Here is a 17,103-nt window from a genome sequence, read left to right as displayed (position 1 = left end):
GACTTTGCTCTCCCTGAACAAAAATATGCTGGGCTGCCTGGTTGTGTGGCGCTGGGGGTCCAGCACCTGTGTAAACAGTATGAGAAAATGATACAGGAACATGGCTACTCAGCTCGCTGCAGAGTTTGCAGCAAAGAGGAGAATTTGAGGAATGACAAAAAAAGCAACTCCTGACAGTGGACATACAAAAGAGAAAAATTTGATCAGTTTTTTCCAATTCAGGCAAATATTCTAAACAAACCAAACTTACTCAGCATCAGACAGGCTGATACATGTTTGATGTTAAAACAACACCCCTGTGTCATCTATAAGGCAATAGGACTATTAGGTTCTGTCAGCTATTCTTTGAACTTCTCTTATTAGTTTTTCTGACTTTTTCAAACTGAGCTCAAAGGTTACCTTTACATCCTCATCCCCTTGACTCATGCTATATGGAACCAAGGATGGGGTCAAACAACTGGACTTCAGAATGGTCATATCTGGCCAACTGAATGGCTTTGCAAAGTGTGAAAATTCATTAGAAGTCGATAATAATGCTAGCTGTATTGGATATCTCAAGTTTTTTAGATTGTAAAGGAGTAAAAATACTGTTACTCTATAGTTTTAAAATACACGTGACGGTTTTGTGCCTATGTATATCCACTATGATGCATTACAGCTGTGTAAGCTGTAATGCACAAGTAAAAACTAACACACTTCCATCTGTTAATCATCTGTTTTGTAAATTATGGAGTTTTTTTGGTCCACCCGAGATAGGATCAAATTGAACGATTCTGGCAAGAAGAAGCCACTTTCAGCCCCTCCTTGTAGCACCACTCCGAGAGCAGCGGGCAAAACACTACCTGGACTGTTCTCTATCAAGGTAAACAAAGCTAACGAGTACATCCGCCCGGTATTTTCAAAATAAGTTTCTTATTTAAAAAAATGCGCTGCCCTTGGCTTGAAATGGAAGCGTAATTTGCCAACTTAAAACACATTATTTCATAAACTATCAGTAAATTAAGATAAGCATCACGCGCCACGTTTACTATTGTCTGTCACGCGTTTACGTTTTTATTTTGAAGACGTCCTCATGCAGTTCCGGCACCGCTCGGAGTTTTTCTCGGTAAATTGACATCGCTGGTTAGCGGCAGCCTGGTTGCTAGACGACTCAATCTGCGACGCCGATGAGAAAACAGTAAGCTCTGTACGGAAAGACAGCAGCATTTTAACAGTTTTAAGGAAGCTATGCTTTACAGCCCACATTACCGTATGGACTGCTTATTATTAAGGAAAGTTAGCTGTCCTAAAAAACGTAAATTCCCAGTTGTAGCATAGCTAGCGTCTCTTTTGTTGCCCCCCTGTGTATTTTTTTAGCAAGAGAGGAGGCGACGTGAAGTAAGATTTGGGAGTTGTGAAAAGATGACCGAATTAGAAGTGGGAAAAGTCGAGTTTTCCAACCTAACATAACAGTTATTTACAAGCTATGTTCAATGCCAATGCTAAGATGTCTCTGGAGGCGAGTGATGTCCAAACAGATGAAGACTACGAGGAGCTGGTGAGTGTTCTGATATGGCTGGGTTAAAGATACAGCTGTTTACTTAAAACTGACTTTACAGTGGTTCTTTTTGGAATCGCTTATTAAAAGCCTATAAGGTTTTATAATTTAAAGCTATAGTAGTTTATGGCAGTTGTTTTCAACACTTTTGACTTCTCAATCAGAGGGGATTTCTGTCTTAGTATGGGTGTCTTACTCCTCCTAGGTTGAGGATGGCTTCTCGCTCCCTGCTGATGTTCCAGTAAAGGTAAACAAATGGACTTGTGAATCTCATCTGTGCCACATGAACACCTCATCATGTCTTTGTTTTTATGGCTGGCCTACTTCTTTTGCTTTCGACATGCTCTTCCGCATGAAATCAGTTTCATAAATACTCCTGCTCTCTGCTTTGCCCCCTTTGTGTTTGTCCTCTATCAGAAAACGAAAAAGAAAGTCTCTTCTGGCAAGCCTCCTCCTTCTCCAGGTGAGTCCTGCTCGGCTGCACTGTAGGTAGTATTTTCAGACTCTGTAGGAAAGCCCACCTTGAAAGTTATGTTTGCTTTTGTATTTTTAGGGTCTCCATACCTCACCAGTCTGAATGTGAATCCCAGGAGAGCAGCAGTGGGTGCTTGGAGACTACCAAGGGCCTCTCTGGGGGACACCAGATTGGACACTCCTGGGGAGACTGGCCCAGCTCGCCTTACTTCCCTCAGCAACGGCCTTGGTAGGTGTCATGAAGGCACAACAAGCTCTGTGGATGGTGTCTACATAAATACATTCACAGTGAATGGGTTTATCTGCTTGCTTGAAATGAAACAGTTAATGGAAGGCTGTACAGCAAAAACAAGGAGGTAAAGGGAACTATAGGTTTGCAGGGATTTCATCACTCCATCATATCTGAACTTAAATGCATTATTCATGCTCTGCAGCGTGTCCTCGAAAAGTGTGAAAAGGCATGAGTCAGATGCAGTATTGACTCGTGTTGAAACAGTTTGTGTAAGCCAAACTTCTTTTTAATGGGCAACTCTGTTCATTAGCACAGCATCTAGGCTTAAAAACAAGCATGGAACAGACATCTAACACTTCATTATTAAAAACAATAGAAATCTGCCAGATGAATGAATCAGGAAATTGGAGCATTTTGACAGTAGCCTCTGTCTGTTTCTCTTTTTCAGATGTGTCTCAGACTCTGAGATTGGAGTGTGATGCCACACCAGAGCTCCTCATGCAGACCCTGAGCACGAGGAAGTCCAAACATCTCCACTCTGCTTCCAACGGTGAGAGAACGCGTTTGTGTATCAGACTTAGAAATGGAGTGAAGAGGGTGACAGAGCTGAATGTCAGGATTTTATGCTGAACAGGAGACGCTTAAAAAAGGAAAAATACTGGCTGTGAAGGGAGTATGATGTGATATTAGTGCAGTCAGGGTTTTTTTTTTTCATAACGTACAAAGCCAAGAATGTGGTGTCTTCTTTGTGAAATCATTTACCTTCTCCCATCATTTGCAGGTTTGACTTTAGTTACAAGTGATTTCATGAAGAAGGAGGACATGTACGATGAGATCATTCACCTCAAGAAGGTAAAGAGTAACACAATCACACGTTAAAACAACACATGCATGCCTGCACATCGGTGTAGTGACTTTTCCATCTCGTTTTTGTTCTTCTTCTCAAAAAGAAAAATATGTTTTAACATTTTTCTTCTTTCATTTATTCAGGCTTCTTTAAAATGTAAATGCTTATGCACTCTGTGACAAAGTGGGTGAGAGTACCACTTGTCTATACTCTTAGTTAACATTCTTGTTTTGATTTAACCATATTTCACATGTAGTCTGCAATAGGCAAACATCTACTATCCCGGGTTTGTTTATGTTTTGCACTTTTACAGATTATATAATATAACATCTTGGTTTAAATCAATCCCTACAAGTTTAAGTTAACATGTTATTTATTTCAACTGTTAATTTGTATTGTTTAGAACTTACCTTACCTACCTGTCTTCCAGAAACAAAAGGAGGAAATGTAGTTTTACTTCCTGCTTTATAGCGTCTGGATTCATCTGAGGTCACAGGAAGAGACCAAGTGCAGAAGGGGAAGAACTCTTGTAATTTAATAAAGTTGATTTGAGAGGGTTTATGAAGAAATAGATTTATTGTTGTAATATGTATTGATTACACCAAAGAGTTTGTTGCCAGTAAAGAGTAGCAGTAGAGGTTTGAATATTATCATGTTCATCTTACCTACTGAATGGAATAGTCCAGAGGAGAAATCGTTTGGTTCAGTGGACTATTTAAGCAGAAGAACTCAGGTGTTTGAGGGAAAGGTTCAGGTCAGTGTAGCTGTGTGCAGTTTGACCTTAATTTCCATTGATTTGAGTTCAGTTATGTTTATTTGAATTGAGTTAATTTGGAGTTGAGTTTCTTATTTATTTTTTTGTAAAGATTGTTTGGGTCACAAAACGGTGAATAAATCACTTGCTACACTGGACAGCATCAGTCTCCTGCACTTCTTTGACCGCTTAAGTCAAGTCCTACCACACACTCGTTATATGTTTGAGTAGTCACTGGTGTTATTCTCTGCAGAGCCTTCATGAACAGAAATCTGACAACCAGCAAATGAAAGCCAAACTACGACGCCTGGAGGAAGATAATGCCAAGAGAGAGAAACAGATAGAAGCACTGTTGGATCCCACTAAGGTAAAAACAGAAAATTCTTTTTTTTTTTTTCGTGTGTAGTTTTTTTTTTTTTGTCAAAGAAACTAAAATGATGAAAAATCCCCCAACTGTGCAATGTTTTTCCTGTAGGGATCTGAATATACGCGTAGTTTGGTAGATAGGAAAAGAGAAGGGAGTGTGGTGAGTACCCAGTGGATTGGTGAACATGAGGGGAATAAATTTAATTTAGGATGTGTTTATAACAAGAAAAGCTGATCCTCTCTGTCAAGGTTACCAATGGACTGAAGCAGAGGATCCTAAAGCTGGAGCAGCAGTGCAGAGAGAAAGAAAACGCCCTGAGGTAATGCCATCCTCCACCTTTGTCTCTGTATGTTTGGTTTATGTGTAAAACAGAATGATGCTCATGTGATTTATTTATGTTTTTTGCTTGTTCAGTAAACTGCAAAGTGAGCTGAGGGCCACCAACCTGGAAGAACTGAAGATTCGAGTCAAATCATACTTTGAGGAGGTAAAATCAGTCCCACTTTGCCCACTGTGAGCTTGGTGGTGTGTAAAGGAGTTCAGTAAAGTGGGTCTGTCTGCCTTACCTTTTAGATTCAGAGACTGAGGATGCTTCTAGAAGCAGCTGAGAAAAGGTGACTGAAACACACGTGTCTGAGTGTAGCTGAGTTCAGGAGAATCACGGCTCTCCATCGTCATCATTATAAAAGGTTAACAAATAAACAAGTACGTTTCTGGCATTGAGACTTCCTTTCCTGCTCTGTTGCAGCTGTCGAGCCGAGAGTAAATGCTCCCAGAGGCAGCAAAAAGCTTTGAGCTCCACAGTTCACCGTCTGACTGAGAACCTGAAGCAGCTTCAACAAGAGAACGTGGCACTCAGAGAAGAACTCAACACTGACAGTCCTGCTGGAGGAGCCAAAGGTCTTTTCTCACACGCCACAACATAGTGCTGAAAAAACCAGCAAGAGTCAGATCAGTGTAAAACGCCTACAATTCACTGTATATTTTACATACAGTATGTACATATGTATAAAACCTGGAGGGGTGAACAACCAATGATACTGGAACCAGTCTGTTCTATATGTGGATTTAGGGTCCCGTTAAAGGAGCTTGTACTAGAAACATGCCTTCCTGTCTCCTAGTAAAGCTCGCTGCTATAAAACACAACTGTATTGTTTTTAAATCCTAATTGGTTAATACAGTTTTTCTTTATGAGCTACGTAGGCTGCCATTACTGATTACATTCCAGCTACCATTAAGTGCAAGGAAACAAAGGAATTGGTATTAGTCTTTACATCTGTGCTGTTGGGCGAAAGGGGCAAAAATTCCTTGTGGTTGTGAATGCAGGCAGCTTCCAGAAGACTCAAAAGTTGTAGTTTTTAAGCCACAACTAAAACCAAATGCTGTGCCTCCAATTAAACACACAAGGAGACTAAATGCACTTTGGTCATAAGTGAACATCCTGGAGATCAAGAGGACGGTCATAAAGTGGTTACAGTTTTCTGCTGTGTGCGTTAATGTTACTGAAAATAGTGTGTGTAATGATGTGTCCCAGATTACAGAGAGTGGAGTAAACAGAGAATGTTGAGACGGCTGTTGGAGGTGGAGAAGGTGAGAGGAAGCCGTAACCAGTTGTTCATGTAAACACGAGCAGTTGCCTGCCTCTGTTTCTAAGCTCGCAGCTCATAGACTCTCTCCTTCTGTCAGAGGCTGGAAGACAGCAAAAGACACGCCCAGTCACCAAAGAGCAGCATCCTATTGGATAAGGAAGTCCAGACCACGCTCACTGAGAGTCTGGCGTTTACCATGGCAACAGAGGCAGTGGTCTCCGTGGGAACGCTCACTGATGAAAGGGAGGAGGTTTCGGAGTTGAGGGAACGCTTGAGTCAATTGGAGGAGGAGAAAATGGCGCTTGAAGAGTTGCTGTCAAGTAGAGAGTGAGTAACGAGCAGCCTGAGACTGCTCAGTTAAAAAACTAAACACTACTTCTAAATGTAAAAGTCTAATAAATGAAAAATGTGAACCTACAACATTATTACATTCGTAACAGCAGCTGTTGTTCTCTATACTTAATCTGTGTTGTGTCTGTGGTTCCAGTGATGAACTGAAACAGCTGAAGACTGAAAGAGAAAAACTGGAGAAAGCGACAAAACAGTGGAAAGTTGAACAGAAAAAACGACATGACGAAGAGAGACGGCAGCATAAGTACACTTTCACTCGTGCATTTGGTGTTTGACATGGATGTGATTCAGTGTGTCCAGACTTTTCTTGAATTTGCATTGTTCATAACATTGATCATTGTAGTTTTAAGTTAAAAGCCAAGTGTAATTCCATTTCAAGTCTAAGTAATAGATAAATGTAGTAGTAGTAGTAATAATAATAATAATAATAATAATAATAATAATAATAATAATAATCATCATCTACAGGTGGAGTTTGCTTTTCACACAAAGTTGTGTTTATTTATTGCTTTGCACGCGTGTGTTTTGTGTTTCCCAGACAGGAGTTGAAACAGTTGCGAGCTCGGATCCAAAGTCTGGAGGAGGAAAACAGTAAACTTGCACAGGCTGAGCTCTCCTCTCCTCCTCCCACATCGGCAGAGGAGACTCAGGGCAGCACAGGTGTGAGAGAGGGAGAGGAAAGGGACACGGGGAGCAAAGAGGAGGCAGAGGGAGGTGAGGAATCGGTCAAAGATGATGGAGAGAAAGAAGAAATGGAGAAAGCAGCATTAGACATTCAGATATGCTGGAGGGAGCACAGAAACAGGGTATGTAACACGCTTATGCAAAGGAAGTTATTAATATCTGATAGAAATGTTATGTAAAAAAAAAAAAAAATGTCTAGACACTCTGGCCCAGATTTCCCTTTCTGTCCATATCCATCCTCTGCATTCTCTTTAAAGGACACAGTGATGCTGCAGTCAGCTTTAAGAGGCCACCTCTTCAGAGACTCACAGCTGAAGGAGCTACCGGAAGACGCACAGAATCAGGTTTTACCCACAAGCTTCCACACAATACACTCATATCAAGCCGTACTGATAAAGCAGCGAGAACAGTGTACTAATCAAAACAGTAAATGCTACTTTTCATGGATGCTTGAAGACTCATGAATGTTATTTTAAGGTTAATTTTAGCATAACAAGTGCTGATTTTGTTTTTCTAATGCTGGATAATGATCAGCAGGTGTGTGAAGTATTTTCAGCAATGAAGGACTTAAATGTAATTTTTGTTTTTCTTTCTTTTTTTCCCCTCAAACCCTAAGAAACGGGTAAAAAATCGATTAAACCAGAAAGTACTTGTGTGCTGATGTCTTTACTTCCAACAATCCTACTAGAGATCATGTCCTTAATAAGCCAGAGTTGCAGCTAATACAAATAACCACTAGGTGGCTCTAAAAAAGCATTTTTTGGTGGGTTGGCTATAAGCTTTTGTCCCTGCTGAACCTTTCTTATCTCTTCCCCCTTTTTTGCGGTTTCCAGGTTGAAAAATCATCAAACTTCAGCGATGAAGCTTCCTCTGCTGGTGACATGCTGGATGATGACGCCTTGACGACGATACAGTCGGCGTTCAGGGGACATCTGGCTCGATGTAGTCTTGCACAAGAAAGGTGACTCATTTATGCACTGAATTAAAAAACAAAACAACAAACAAACAGTCAAACCAAAGAAAAAAATCCACAATTGCTTGTTTGTGTGTGTGTGTTTGTGTGTTAGGTCTGTGCCTTCTTTAATGGAAAACAATTTTCCCACGCTGGCACCAAGAGGAAGTGCATTACCACACCCACCCAGCAAAAAAGGTGAGGTTCACGCCATCTTTGAAAAATTGTTTATATGCAAACACATCCACAGAAAACTATCAAAATTTTAATCAGAACACAGCAAAAAACCAAACAAAGTCACAGCTCTCCATCCATCTTCAATTCAGGGTTAGGGGTTTATGCACCCAACACGCTGTACAAATGTATTCAGTGCCTTTGTGCTACACTGTAACTGCTCAGTGCTCAGACTTCATATTCACTGATGTATGCACCTCCCTGCTCTCAGGTTCCAAATCACTTATGATTCCTTCCCCCCGGCACTGCTTTGAGTATTGATGGATTTCGCTGGAGCAGTAATGTAATTCTATTGTGCCTGTCTGCTCAGCACCAGCGAGGGCACAGTCTGCCTCAAATAAAATAAAGACTTAAGAGGGCACTCAGCGGACCTTCACACCACTACTTCCTCTACTTTACTAGGAGTAGAAAAGACTGTTTAGGAGCTTAAGAACTGTTTAAACAGAGGTGCAAATGCGCTCACGTCAAGTGATCGCAACATCCGTGATGACTCAGGTCTGTCGCAGGTTCCCATCAGCAGAGCCGTCACACAAACGATTGCAGGGATTTGACTGTGTCATACTGTGATGCAGTTCATTTCAGCGCCGAAATAGAACCATTTTTTCCTGTTAAATGCCAAAATAAGAAATCAGATGATGACGGTGATTAATTATGAACAGATCAAATCAGCATGACCTTTCCATGTGACTGAACTGCTCTGTGAATTATCCTCAATCCTTCCTAAGCAAGAAAGTTAGGAGTTCTCTGAGAACATTGTGCGAAGCTGTTTCTGTTTCAGGAGTCCTGCCTTAACATCTGACTCCCCCATTACTTTCCCCACCATCTCCCAGAGTATTGAGCATGTCACAGCATGCTGGTGCATAGAGCAAAGCCGTGATGTCAGCATTTTTTTTCCCCCCTACATGCTTACAAGAATGCCTCTGCATTTGATACCTTGTGGGCTTCACTGAGAGAGTTTAACCTGCATCGTTCCAGCTTGTTTTCGATCTGAGAACATGTGCTTTCTTATGGATCTTTACAGTGTGTCGTATTGTGTCATGCTTCACTGGGTACATTGTAGTTATATTTTATAAGTTGTAAAGGACAGCCTCCAGTGAAGCTGATGTTTTTTACCATCTTCATATGTCCATTTGATGTTTTTAATAATGTGGTGAAAGGCCTATCATGAGCAACATGAACTCCCTCGCTGAGCATTTCTAGATTCCTACAGTCAGGGTTTTATTTGTTGAAAAGTTTAGTCAATGCCATGAGAGAAGAAATGGTCCATATTTAAATGCATGCTGTTAGCACTATATAATCTGTACATGTGTCTCTGAGGGTGTGGCTGAATGGCATTAATTACTCTTTGCTGTTCTGTTAATAAGATGCTGCATCCCTCAGTGATGATGGTGAAGAGGAAGGTTTAAAGAAAAAAACCCGGCCTGCGTCTAACATCTCTGCCTCCAGGAAGACACTCACAAAAGGTCAGACAGAGGTCACAGCAAGTTCTTTTACTGTATCCTGTGTTTATTTCTTTCATGGCCTTTGCTCTTAAATGTAAGTGTTGAAGGTAATTATAGTGGAGTGCGTCCACACACCTATAAACATGTGCGCTGTATGTCTCCTGCAGCCCAGAGTGAGTCTTGTGACATCGATGAAGACGCCGCTTTCTATTCTGATGATTCTGATGACATCATCGTGTCTCCGTCACGCCCATCGAGAAGCTGAGTAGTCACTAAGTATAGTTATTGAGTATAGTTACTAAGAACTTTAACTTCTTACTGAACCTGCAAATAATAGCTGGGCTGTTCCAATAATGTTTATAATAACAATAACAATATTCACTGTGTAACACGAGCTGCTCCCATGCCAATGCCAATAACAAGAATATTCTCAGAATGTGTCTCAGTGTCGATGTAAGGTTATGAGATGTTTTTTTTCTTTAATCAGTTGAGAACATAAAACGAACAGCCCATTTTTGTTGAGTGTGTTATTCTTGAGCCAAATATCTCTGTTTAATTAGTCAGATTTATTTTTGTTTCTTTTTGCCAAAGTGCCTGCTGCATGGGAATTCAAATTGAAATAGCAGAAATGAATGCATTCATTTCTGCTAACCTAGCTGGAATCACTTTAAATTCATCTGGCTTCATCAGGCTGAAATAATCCATAAAATCACATTTGCACATGCCTTATTTGGTAATACATGAAAGTCAGCACACTAATATATGTTGCATGCTTAGTTCGCTATAGCTGAGTCTGCGGTGTGGTTGAGGGACAGCTCTTAACTGATGCACTATTGAGCCAAACTGTGAATAAGTTATAGATCAGGCTGCTGCAATACTGAAACGGTGAGAGCGGGGGAGATTACACAGGATACACAGGGACTGTGTCTAATGCCAATAATACTTGTGCTTTAAAACAGACAAATGAGTCAATAAAATCAACGCTCGAGTGCATTTGTCTCCACATGATCAGTGTAACTTAATTTCTGATACAGTAAATAAAATGTTTTTCTAATAAAATCTCCAGTCTCTCGTGGTCCTTCCCAGAAACTATTACCTGTACTTAAATTTTGTGCTTATTTTCCCAAACACGTCTGAGAGAAGTAGCATGTATTTTAAAACTGACAATAATTCAAAATTGTTAAACGATATATGAATGGTATCCCCTATTTTTTTTTTTTTTTTTAAGTTGTTACACCCTTTGTGTCCATACACCACTTAATGTTTGAAGTCAGCTAATATCAGTTCCACTGTGTATAAAATCAAGCACATAGCGATGCTGTCTGTCTTTACAAACCTTTGTGAATAATGTGTAGTTTTAAAGAGATGGCCGAGTGTGGTGCTGTAATAGGAACCACAACAAAAGCTGGTTGAGGTGTAGTGTGAAAAAAATCACCAACACTCAGCTGACTTTATAACTGCACAGCTCCAGACCTGCTCTGGCACTGAGGATTGTACAAAAACCTCTAGCAGTATCATGATCAAGAGTTTTAGCTGAAACAAAAGAGAAACTCTTTACTAAAACTCCTCAGAATAGTGACAGAGTTAAGTGTCATTACTCCATAATGTTGTTTATGGACCTCTTCTCATGTAGATAATAAGTCTGAGAACAAAAGGGGTGCCTCTGGGGAAAACACAGAGAACAACCAGTGAAATATAGGATTTTTCCAAAATGTATGTATTTGAAATTAGCTCAGTGTTAAAAGTACAAGTGAAAATATAATTTCTATGTATTTATTATAATGTAATAAATAATTGCCCTGAAGATGTTGTGCATCCCCTGAGTGTGCAACCTTCAACCTCTGATATCATATTTATTTATAATTATTATTGGTAGGAGACATTAATATTGTTTAGGACTTTTTTTTCTGATTTTTTTTTTTTTTTCAAATTTGCAAATATTCCAGGAAAACATTTAAAGCAATTTCTAGTGAAAGACCCATTGTGTTGCTTTCCATCTGTGTCTTTGTCATATAGGCTTTCTAAAATAATCTTCACCATTGTGGAGGATAAAACGTCCTACTGTCTAACGTGTACTTCCACCACTTAAACACCAGGGGGAGGCTTTTTTGCGCATTTGCCCTCTCACATACACATACATAAACTCAGGCGCGCGCGTACTGAAACACACGCGCTCGCACGCACACGGAGCTGCCGCAAAGCCCCGTCCTTCAGGGCTTTTAAAGCACCGTGTTTGCTTCACGCTCCAACAATACCATCCAATTGAAGAGCCGCAACGCTGAACCGGCGGTCACCGTGGGAAGACCGCCGACGAGCACGAACCGTGAGCAGGGGGGGGACAGCAACTGTATTATTATTAAAAAAATAGATAGTGGTTTGCTGGTCAGATAATTTAACCCCTAATCTTCCGTGACGCTTTTGCGGAGGGTGAAGGCAGTCGAAACGGGAGGACGTCCCTGTGAGCGGACCGGGTCGGTGACCGTTATTCCGTTCTTTTCAATGTGGATGGGACTACAAGCGACTCGCTCGTTGCAGCTAGCTCGGTCCGGCCGCGTTGATGCAGCAGCAGCGCACGGCTGTCGTGCTCAAATCTACCGCCGGATTCGGGAAGACAATAGGTGAACTATACGCCGGTCTGGACCTCCAAGACTATACCAAACGAGGGTCTGCATCCGCTTGGGCTTCACTAGGTAGGTCATAACACGGTTCCTACCCACCCCAGCACACGGACTTGGATGTCCACAGGCACGCAGACCTCAAAATGAATTCTTCCTTTTCTCCCTCCTCGTTGCCTTGACGACTCGGTGGTACTGCGGTAGTTTTAATGGACAAAGCGGGATAGAGCTAGCTAATCTGGGTTTGCTAACATTTTATTGAGCGCTGCGATAGATAAATACGGCTTGAATGCTGAATGTGTGAGGGTACCCGCGAAGGGGCTGACCTACATGTGCCCATACAGTAAATTCAGTACAACAATAAGAGTCGTGGTGGTGTGTGGGCTTTGATATAACGGCCATTTCCCCCCCCTCGTCCAAGACACATTTATCTCACGAAGCCTGTGTTTTTGCAGTATGGGCGTAAATTGGGTGACGCTGTCATGGATGCTCTTGTCATGCCATAATTTATGTACAGGTTAAACGTTTGGGCGAAATGTACACTTACTGAATGTCTTTTCGGGCTTTAATTACATTTAATAGGTTATTGGTGATAATTGTTGTGCGGTAGTAATATAGTAATCACAGTTATTATAATGCATTGTGATACTGGCAATAAGCCAAACATACATCACTGTAAAGGAAGGCAACCCCCCAAATAGTAAAGTCATATGTCATATTGCAGTCTTTTTGCCTTTGCAACAAAACACACAGAAACATGTAACCCCTGTGTTTTGCAGCAGGGGTGTTTTAAATTGGTCCAATGGGAAATGATCACGAAAGATTCTGCAGCTATAATTTTAGTGAAATTGATAATTTGTGAAAATATATGCATAACTAATGAATAAAGAGGGTATTCATTATATTGGCATTTTTGACCCGCCCTGTTAGTGGGTATTGATTACTGTTAGGTCATCACATTAGCCTTATGATAACATGCGAATGCTGCGTCTTACTCTTCATCTAATGCATTTGGTGACATTAAAAGTTGCTTCGTGTCCTCCTCAGATGCAGTGATTGGCTGTTTCTTTTACAGTGTCCCTGTGAGGAATCGGGCTATAGAGTGAAGTGAGAGCTGGCAGGCAGCTGCATCAGGATGGCGGCCGTGGTGAATTATTCTCCGCCTTGGTGGGTGAATCTCCTCCACCGGTTGCCTCATTTCAACATCGAGTTTCAGACAGTGAGCAGCGACTTCAGGCCAGAGGACTCTGAGTACCAGAAGGTAAGACAAGTGCGGGAGAATAATTACCTCCCACTCAGAAATTCATCATCTCCTTCATCGTGCAGCATTGCCTCATCATCGTACCTCCTGCCACATGCCCACACTGTAATTTCACAGCAGAGTGGCCAAGTGGTGACTGAAGCCGTCCTGCAGCCAGAGTTGTGGGGTCCCTCCCTGCATCGATCAGTGCTCTGTGTGTGTGTGTGTGTGTGTGTGTGTGTGTGTGAGAGAGAGAAAAAAAGAGAGAATAAAATCTGTGAGCCTATTCTTGTTCCACTGTCATAGACAGATTAATCTATATAAATAGATACTGCATATGAATAGCCTGACTCTGTAGAAAAGCGGGAAGGTAAAGGAATCTTTCTGTCTTCCATTTATTTTCTGCCAAATACATTTGTAGTCCACGTAGAGCGCAAATAAGGGAATAGAAATGCAATCTCAAACCCACTGGTGCTTGTCTGACAGTGGTTTCGCTTTCTATTAGCCTTTTTTAAAGACCTATTTACATTTGTAAACAGTGATTGGTTCATTGAACTGAAGTCTTCCATCCATCCATTCGCTTCCGCTTATCCTTTTCAAGGTCGCGGGGGGCGCTGGAGCCTATCCCAGCTGTCATAGGGCGAAAGGCGGGGTACACCCTGGACAGGTCGCCAGTCTGTCGCAGGGCCAACACACAGGGACAGACAACCATTCGCACTCACATTCACTCGCACATTCACACCTAGTGGCAATACTTCATTGAACTGAAGTCTTGCACCAGATATTTGAATTGCACTGTAAGTCCCAGACCGTGGACACATAACAAGTGGAGAACCTGTAAATCAATGAATTTAGTAATCAGTTAAGAGTTACTTTATTTGCAAACTTTAGTTTGCTGTAGAACTCCAATTCTGACACACAACATATCCAACATAACACAACGTAGTACTAAGCACCAAAGGTACTTATAATTTCAAAAAATAAAATCGAACGAAGTAAGTAAACACTGATTGTGGGTCATCTGTTAAAACCTGTTTCACCTTTGTGGTGGCTGCTGGAACAAAGCTGTTTTTACACAGTTTTGTTTTACACTCTGAAACTATAAACCTTTGTTAACAGTGCTCCTGGTGTTTTTTTTCACCTTGTAAAGCGCGTGGCATGATGCCGTGTTGGTAGACTGGAGCAGCTACACAGAGCTGTGCAGGACCCCGTCTATGTGCTGTAACTGTACTGTCACCTGATGGCAGTGCCAAAAACACATGGAGCAGTCAGTTTGTCCCATTGTTTGTGCTTTAACTCCTGTCATGATCAAACAGGAAAAAACAATGAAAAAAGCCATTGTCTGAGGTCTTGTGATTTTAATTTTTTATATTTACATTTTTTTGCCCTTCTTCTTGCTCATCGAGAACTCTGCTGCTGTTCCCCTCAATCTCCAAGCCAACTAGTCAGCCAATTAGCAGTCAACCTATGAATAGCATGATTGACGTTGGTTAAATTCCCATAATTCTTTCCTCTGTTTAGCCAAAAAGGTACCAGATGGACACCAGCACAGGCCATGAATCCATAGTAAGTCTGTGTAATCATCTGTGGACAGATTGGGTATTTTGTTTTGCCTTTCAATGATAAAATGTGGTGGTTTGTGAAAGTATCATCACTCTTGATGAACTGCTTGCAGCTCATACATATATGCACTCTGTAATATGAGGTAGTGAGTAGGAATTGATTTCTTGGCTCTCTAGATACCATTAGAAGTGTAGGAACCAATGGCCACAAATAAATCACAAACAATTTTGAAAACCTATTAATATGTAAAGTCATTTATCATTGGCAGAAATCCCAACGCGATTGTTCTACTTGTATATCATTATCAGTGTAATATCTGCTGATTTGCGAGGGTTGGTTGGACAAAATTTGCAGTCAGCACTTTGTGCTCTCCGATGGTCCGTTTATCCACAAATCTTCGGCATTTTATTGGATTAAAATGAACCTGATACTTGGAAAAAACGAATGAGGAAAAATCCAAAATTAGATTTCTTTAAAAGCATAAAACTAATTGATAGCATTCTTGGATTAAACGCTGACTGAGTCAGGAACGGTGCATTGGAAAGCAGCTTCATCTTGAAAGGGGGGGATTTGCCCCAGTTTTGCTGCATTTCATTAGAATCCTCAAACAAGGTGACTCCCAGGTCTCTGCAGCAGTAAACCCAGCCTCGCTAGGCCATATAAAGCAAAGGCACATCACTCAGGATCTCACATTTCATGCACCGCAGTCATCCCTCAATGCATTTGCTGACACTATGGGGAGAAGAGGGAGGGCGTGCAAGTTCAAGCGCTGAGCGTGGGAAGGCACCCACAGCCACGAACAAGGGGAGGGAGATGAGAACCGGAGAGAGAAGCAGGGAGAGAGGAGGAGGAGGAAGAGGAGTGAGAAAGATAAAAAAGGGACTGATTGGAGCCGAGAGGAGAGAGAGAAGGCTCCATGAGCCATGGGAGGTGCTTCCAAATTGCCAAATAGCCACTTCCTGCGAGCTATTCAGTGTTTAACTAAGGGCCTTTGTAGATGTGTGTGCCAATGTGTTTGCCCACTGGAATTTTAAGGACCCCCCTTTTAGACTAATTACATCCTGACATATTTTAGCAAATGAGGCGGTTTCTATGTCAGTGAGCGTTTTGTGCTATGGCCATACGTTTGTTTGTACAGCTGTAGACGTTGCGTGCACTGTATTTATATATATATAAACATATATATATATATATATATGTCACGTACAGTATGTTCGCTTTCTGTGTCAGCGCGTATTTAGCGCTTGCTCGTTGAGATGAGGTCACACAGCTCCCTTGGGGGGATTTCGTGTGTGTTATTTCGCAAGTGTGTGTGTGAGTGAGTGAATGTAGGGGTTCCATTCAGGGTGAAATCGTTAATTCTGGCTAGACGCAGAGGAGGGAGAGATAGAGGTTGAGAAGGACAAGGAGAAGGAGGGTGAGTTGGACTGGGGGGAGGGTGAAGGGGAGGGCTGGAGTCTGTTGTGAAAGAATGCTCTCTTTCTTTCTTTCTTTCTTTCACTCTTTCACTGAAGCCCGTCTTTAGATTGGCTCAGTATATCTGTCTCAAAGGCTTTCATGCATCTACTCATCCAGCTGAGAAGCACATAAACACTCGGGCGCACACATAACAAACAAGGTCTTACACAGTGTCTTTCAGCACACGGTGTCCGTCACCGCACCACGACATTTCACACACACACACACACACACTCTCACACAATAGAGAGAGATTCTTCTGTGTAGTGTTTTTCTTTCTGATGTGATTTGGCTCGGGTTCATTTGCATTCAGCTTTTGAAGCTGGTCACAAAAAAGAGAAAAAAGCTCTCCTCTCACACCATGTCTCACTCACTCACTCACTCACTCACTGGTCTGTGATGACTTTGACTTTAGTGGGGATGCTGACTCTGTGGCTTTGTGAAGAAAACCGTTTGCGTTTTTTTTCCTGGATAGCTGAAATAGGAGCTCTTATCCTGAGGTTCTGCATGTGTGTTCATCTGTTTGCGTTATGGTGGAATCGCAAAGTCAGCTCGCAGCCACAGTTAAGCAGCTGCAGAACATTACAGAGGAATCATGTGACCTGTAATAACACACACTTTCATATTGCCAGCTGTGGAAAGTCAGTAATTGGTATTTTGGATGGTTTGCTACAGTTTGCACTGAAGAAGGCATTTCCTCGTAGCAGTTTAGAAAGATGATGCTAGCGTTGAATGTTTTTTGTGTGCACTGTCCATGCCTTTGT

At 41.6% G+C, this 17,103-nt stretch overlaps 2 protein-coding genes across 5 annotated transcripts in view; both read left to right on the top strand.

The window, feature by feature from the left end:
- Nucleotides 1-1,101: 1,101 nt before the first annotated feature.
- iqce (IQ motif containing E) lies at nucleotides 1,102-10,522 on the top strand. 2 transcript variants are annotated; one of them, XR_005613366.1, is made up of 21 exons: nucleotides 1,102-1,537; nucleotides 1,743-1,784; nucleotides 1,955-2,000; nucleotides 2,091-2,240; nucleotides 2,692-2,793; nucleotides 3,025-3,095; nucleotides 4,098-4,211; nucleotides 4,320-4,370; nucleotides 4,460-4,530; nucleotides 4,626-4,698; nucleotides 4,785-4,825; nucleotides 4,960-5,111; nucleotides 5,746-5,801; nucleotides 5,898-6,127; nucleotides 6,288-6,395; nucleotides 6,690-6,957; nucleotides 7,093-7,179; nucleotides 7,669-7,796; nucleotides 7,903-7,983; nucleotides 9,383-9,484; nucleotides 9,631-10,522. XR_005613366.1 is itself a non-coding variant. In XM_039613318.1 (21 exons), the coding sequence occupies exons 1-21, from the start codon at nucleotides 1,466-1,468 to the stop codon at nucleotides 9,726-9,728; spliced, it is 2,142 nt and encodes a 713-aa protein (XP_039469252.1). In that variant the 5' UTR covers nucleotides 1,103-1,465; the 3' UTR covers nucleotides 9,729-10,522. The 2 variants fall into 2 exon arrangements, 1 of the variants encoding a protein (XP_039469252.1); XM_039613318.1 differs by having other exon boundaries at nucleotides 1,103-1,537; nucleotides 7,903-7,985; nucleotides 9,386-9,484.
- A 1,105-nt stretch (nucleotides 10,523-11,627) lies between these two features.
- Nucleotides 11,628-17,103, top strand: part of LOC116323524 (protein tweety homolog 3-like) — a 29,888-nt gene continuing 24,412 nt past the window's right edge. For 2 of the 3 annotated variants that reach the window (XM_039613320.1, XM_031743872.2), the window contains exons 1-2: nucleotides 11,628-12,153; nucleotides 13,154-13,339. In XM_039613320.1, the coding sequence (XP_039469254.1) occupies nucleotides 13,214-13,339 (126 nt within the window). In that variant the 5' untranslated portion in view covers nucleotides 11,628-12,153; nucleotides 13,154-13,213. The remainder of the gene's footprint in view (nucleotides 12,154-13,153; nucleotides 13,340-17,103) is intronic. The other variant, XM_039613319.1, reaches the window with a different exon arrangement.

This window comes from Oreochromis aureus, linkage group 6 (assembly GCF_013358895.1).
Source record: "Oreochromis aureus strain Israel breed Guangdong linkage group 6, ZZ_aureus, whole genome shotgun sequence".
In the NCBI taxonomy this organism is placed as follows: Eukaryota; Metazoa; Chordata; class Actinopteri; order Cichliformes; family Cichlidae; genus Oreochromis; species Oreochromis aureus.
The sequence above is the reverse complement of the archived record's forward strand: the minus strand, read 5'-3'. Positions and strand labels throughout refer to the sequence as shown.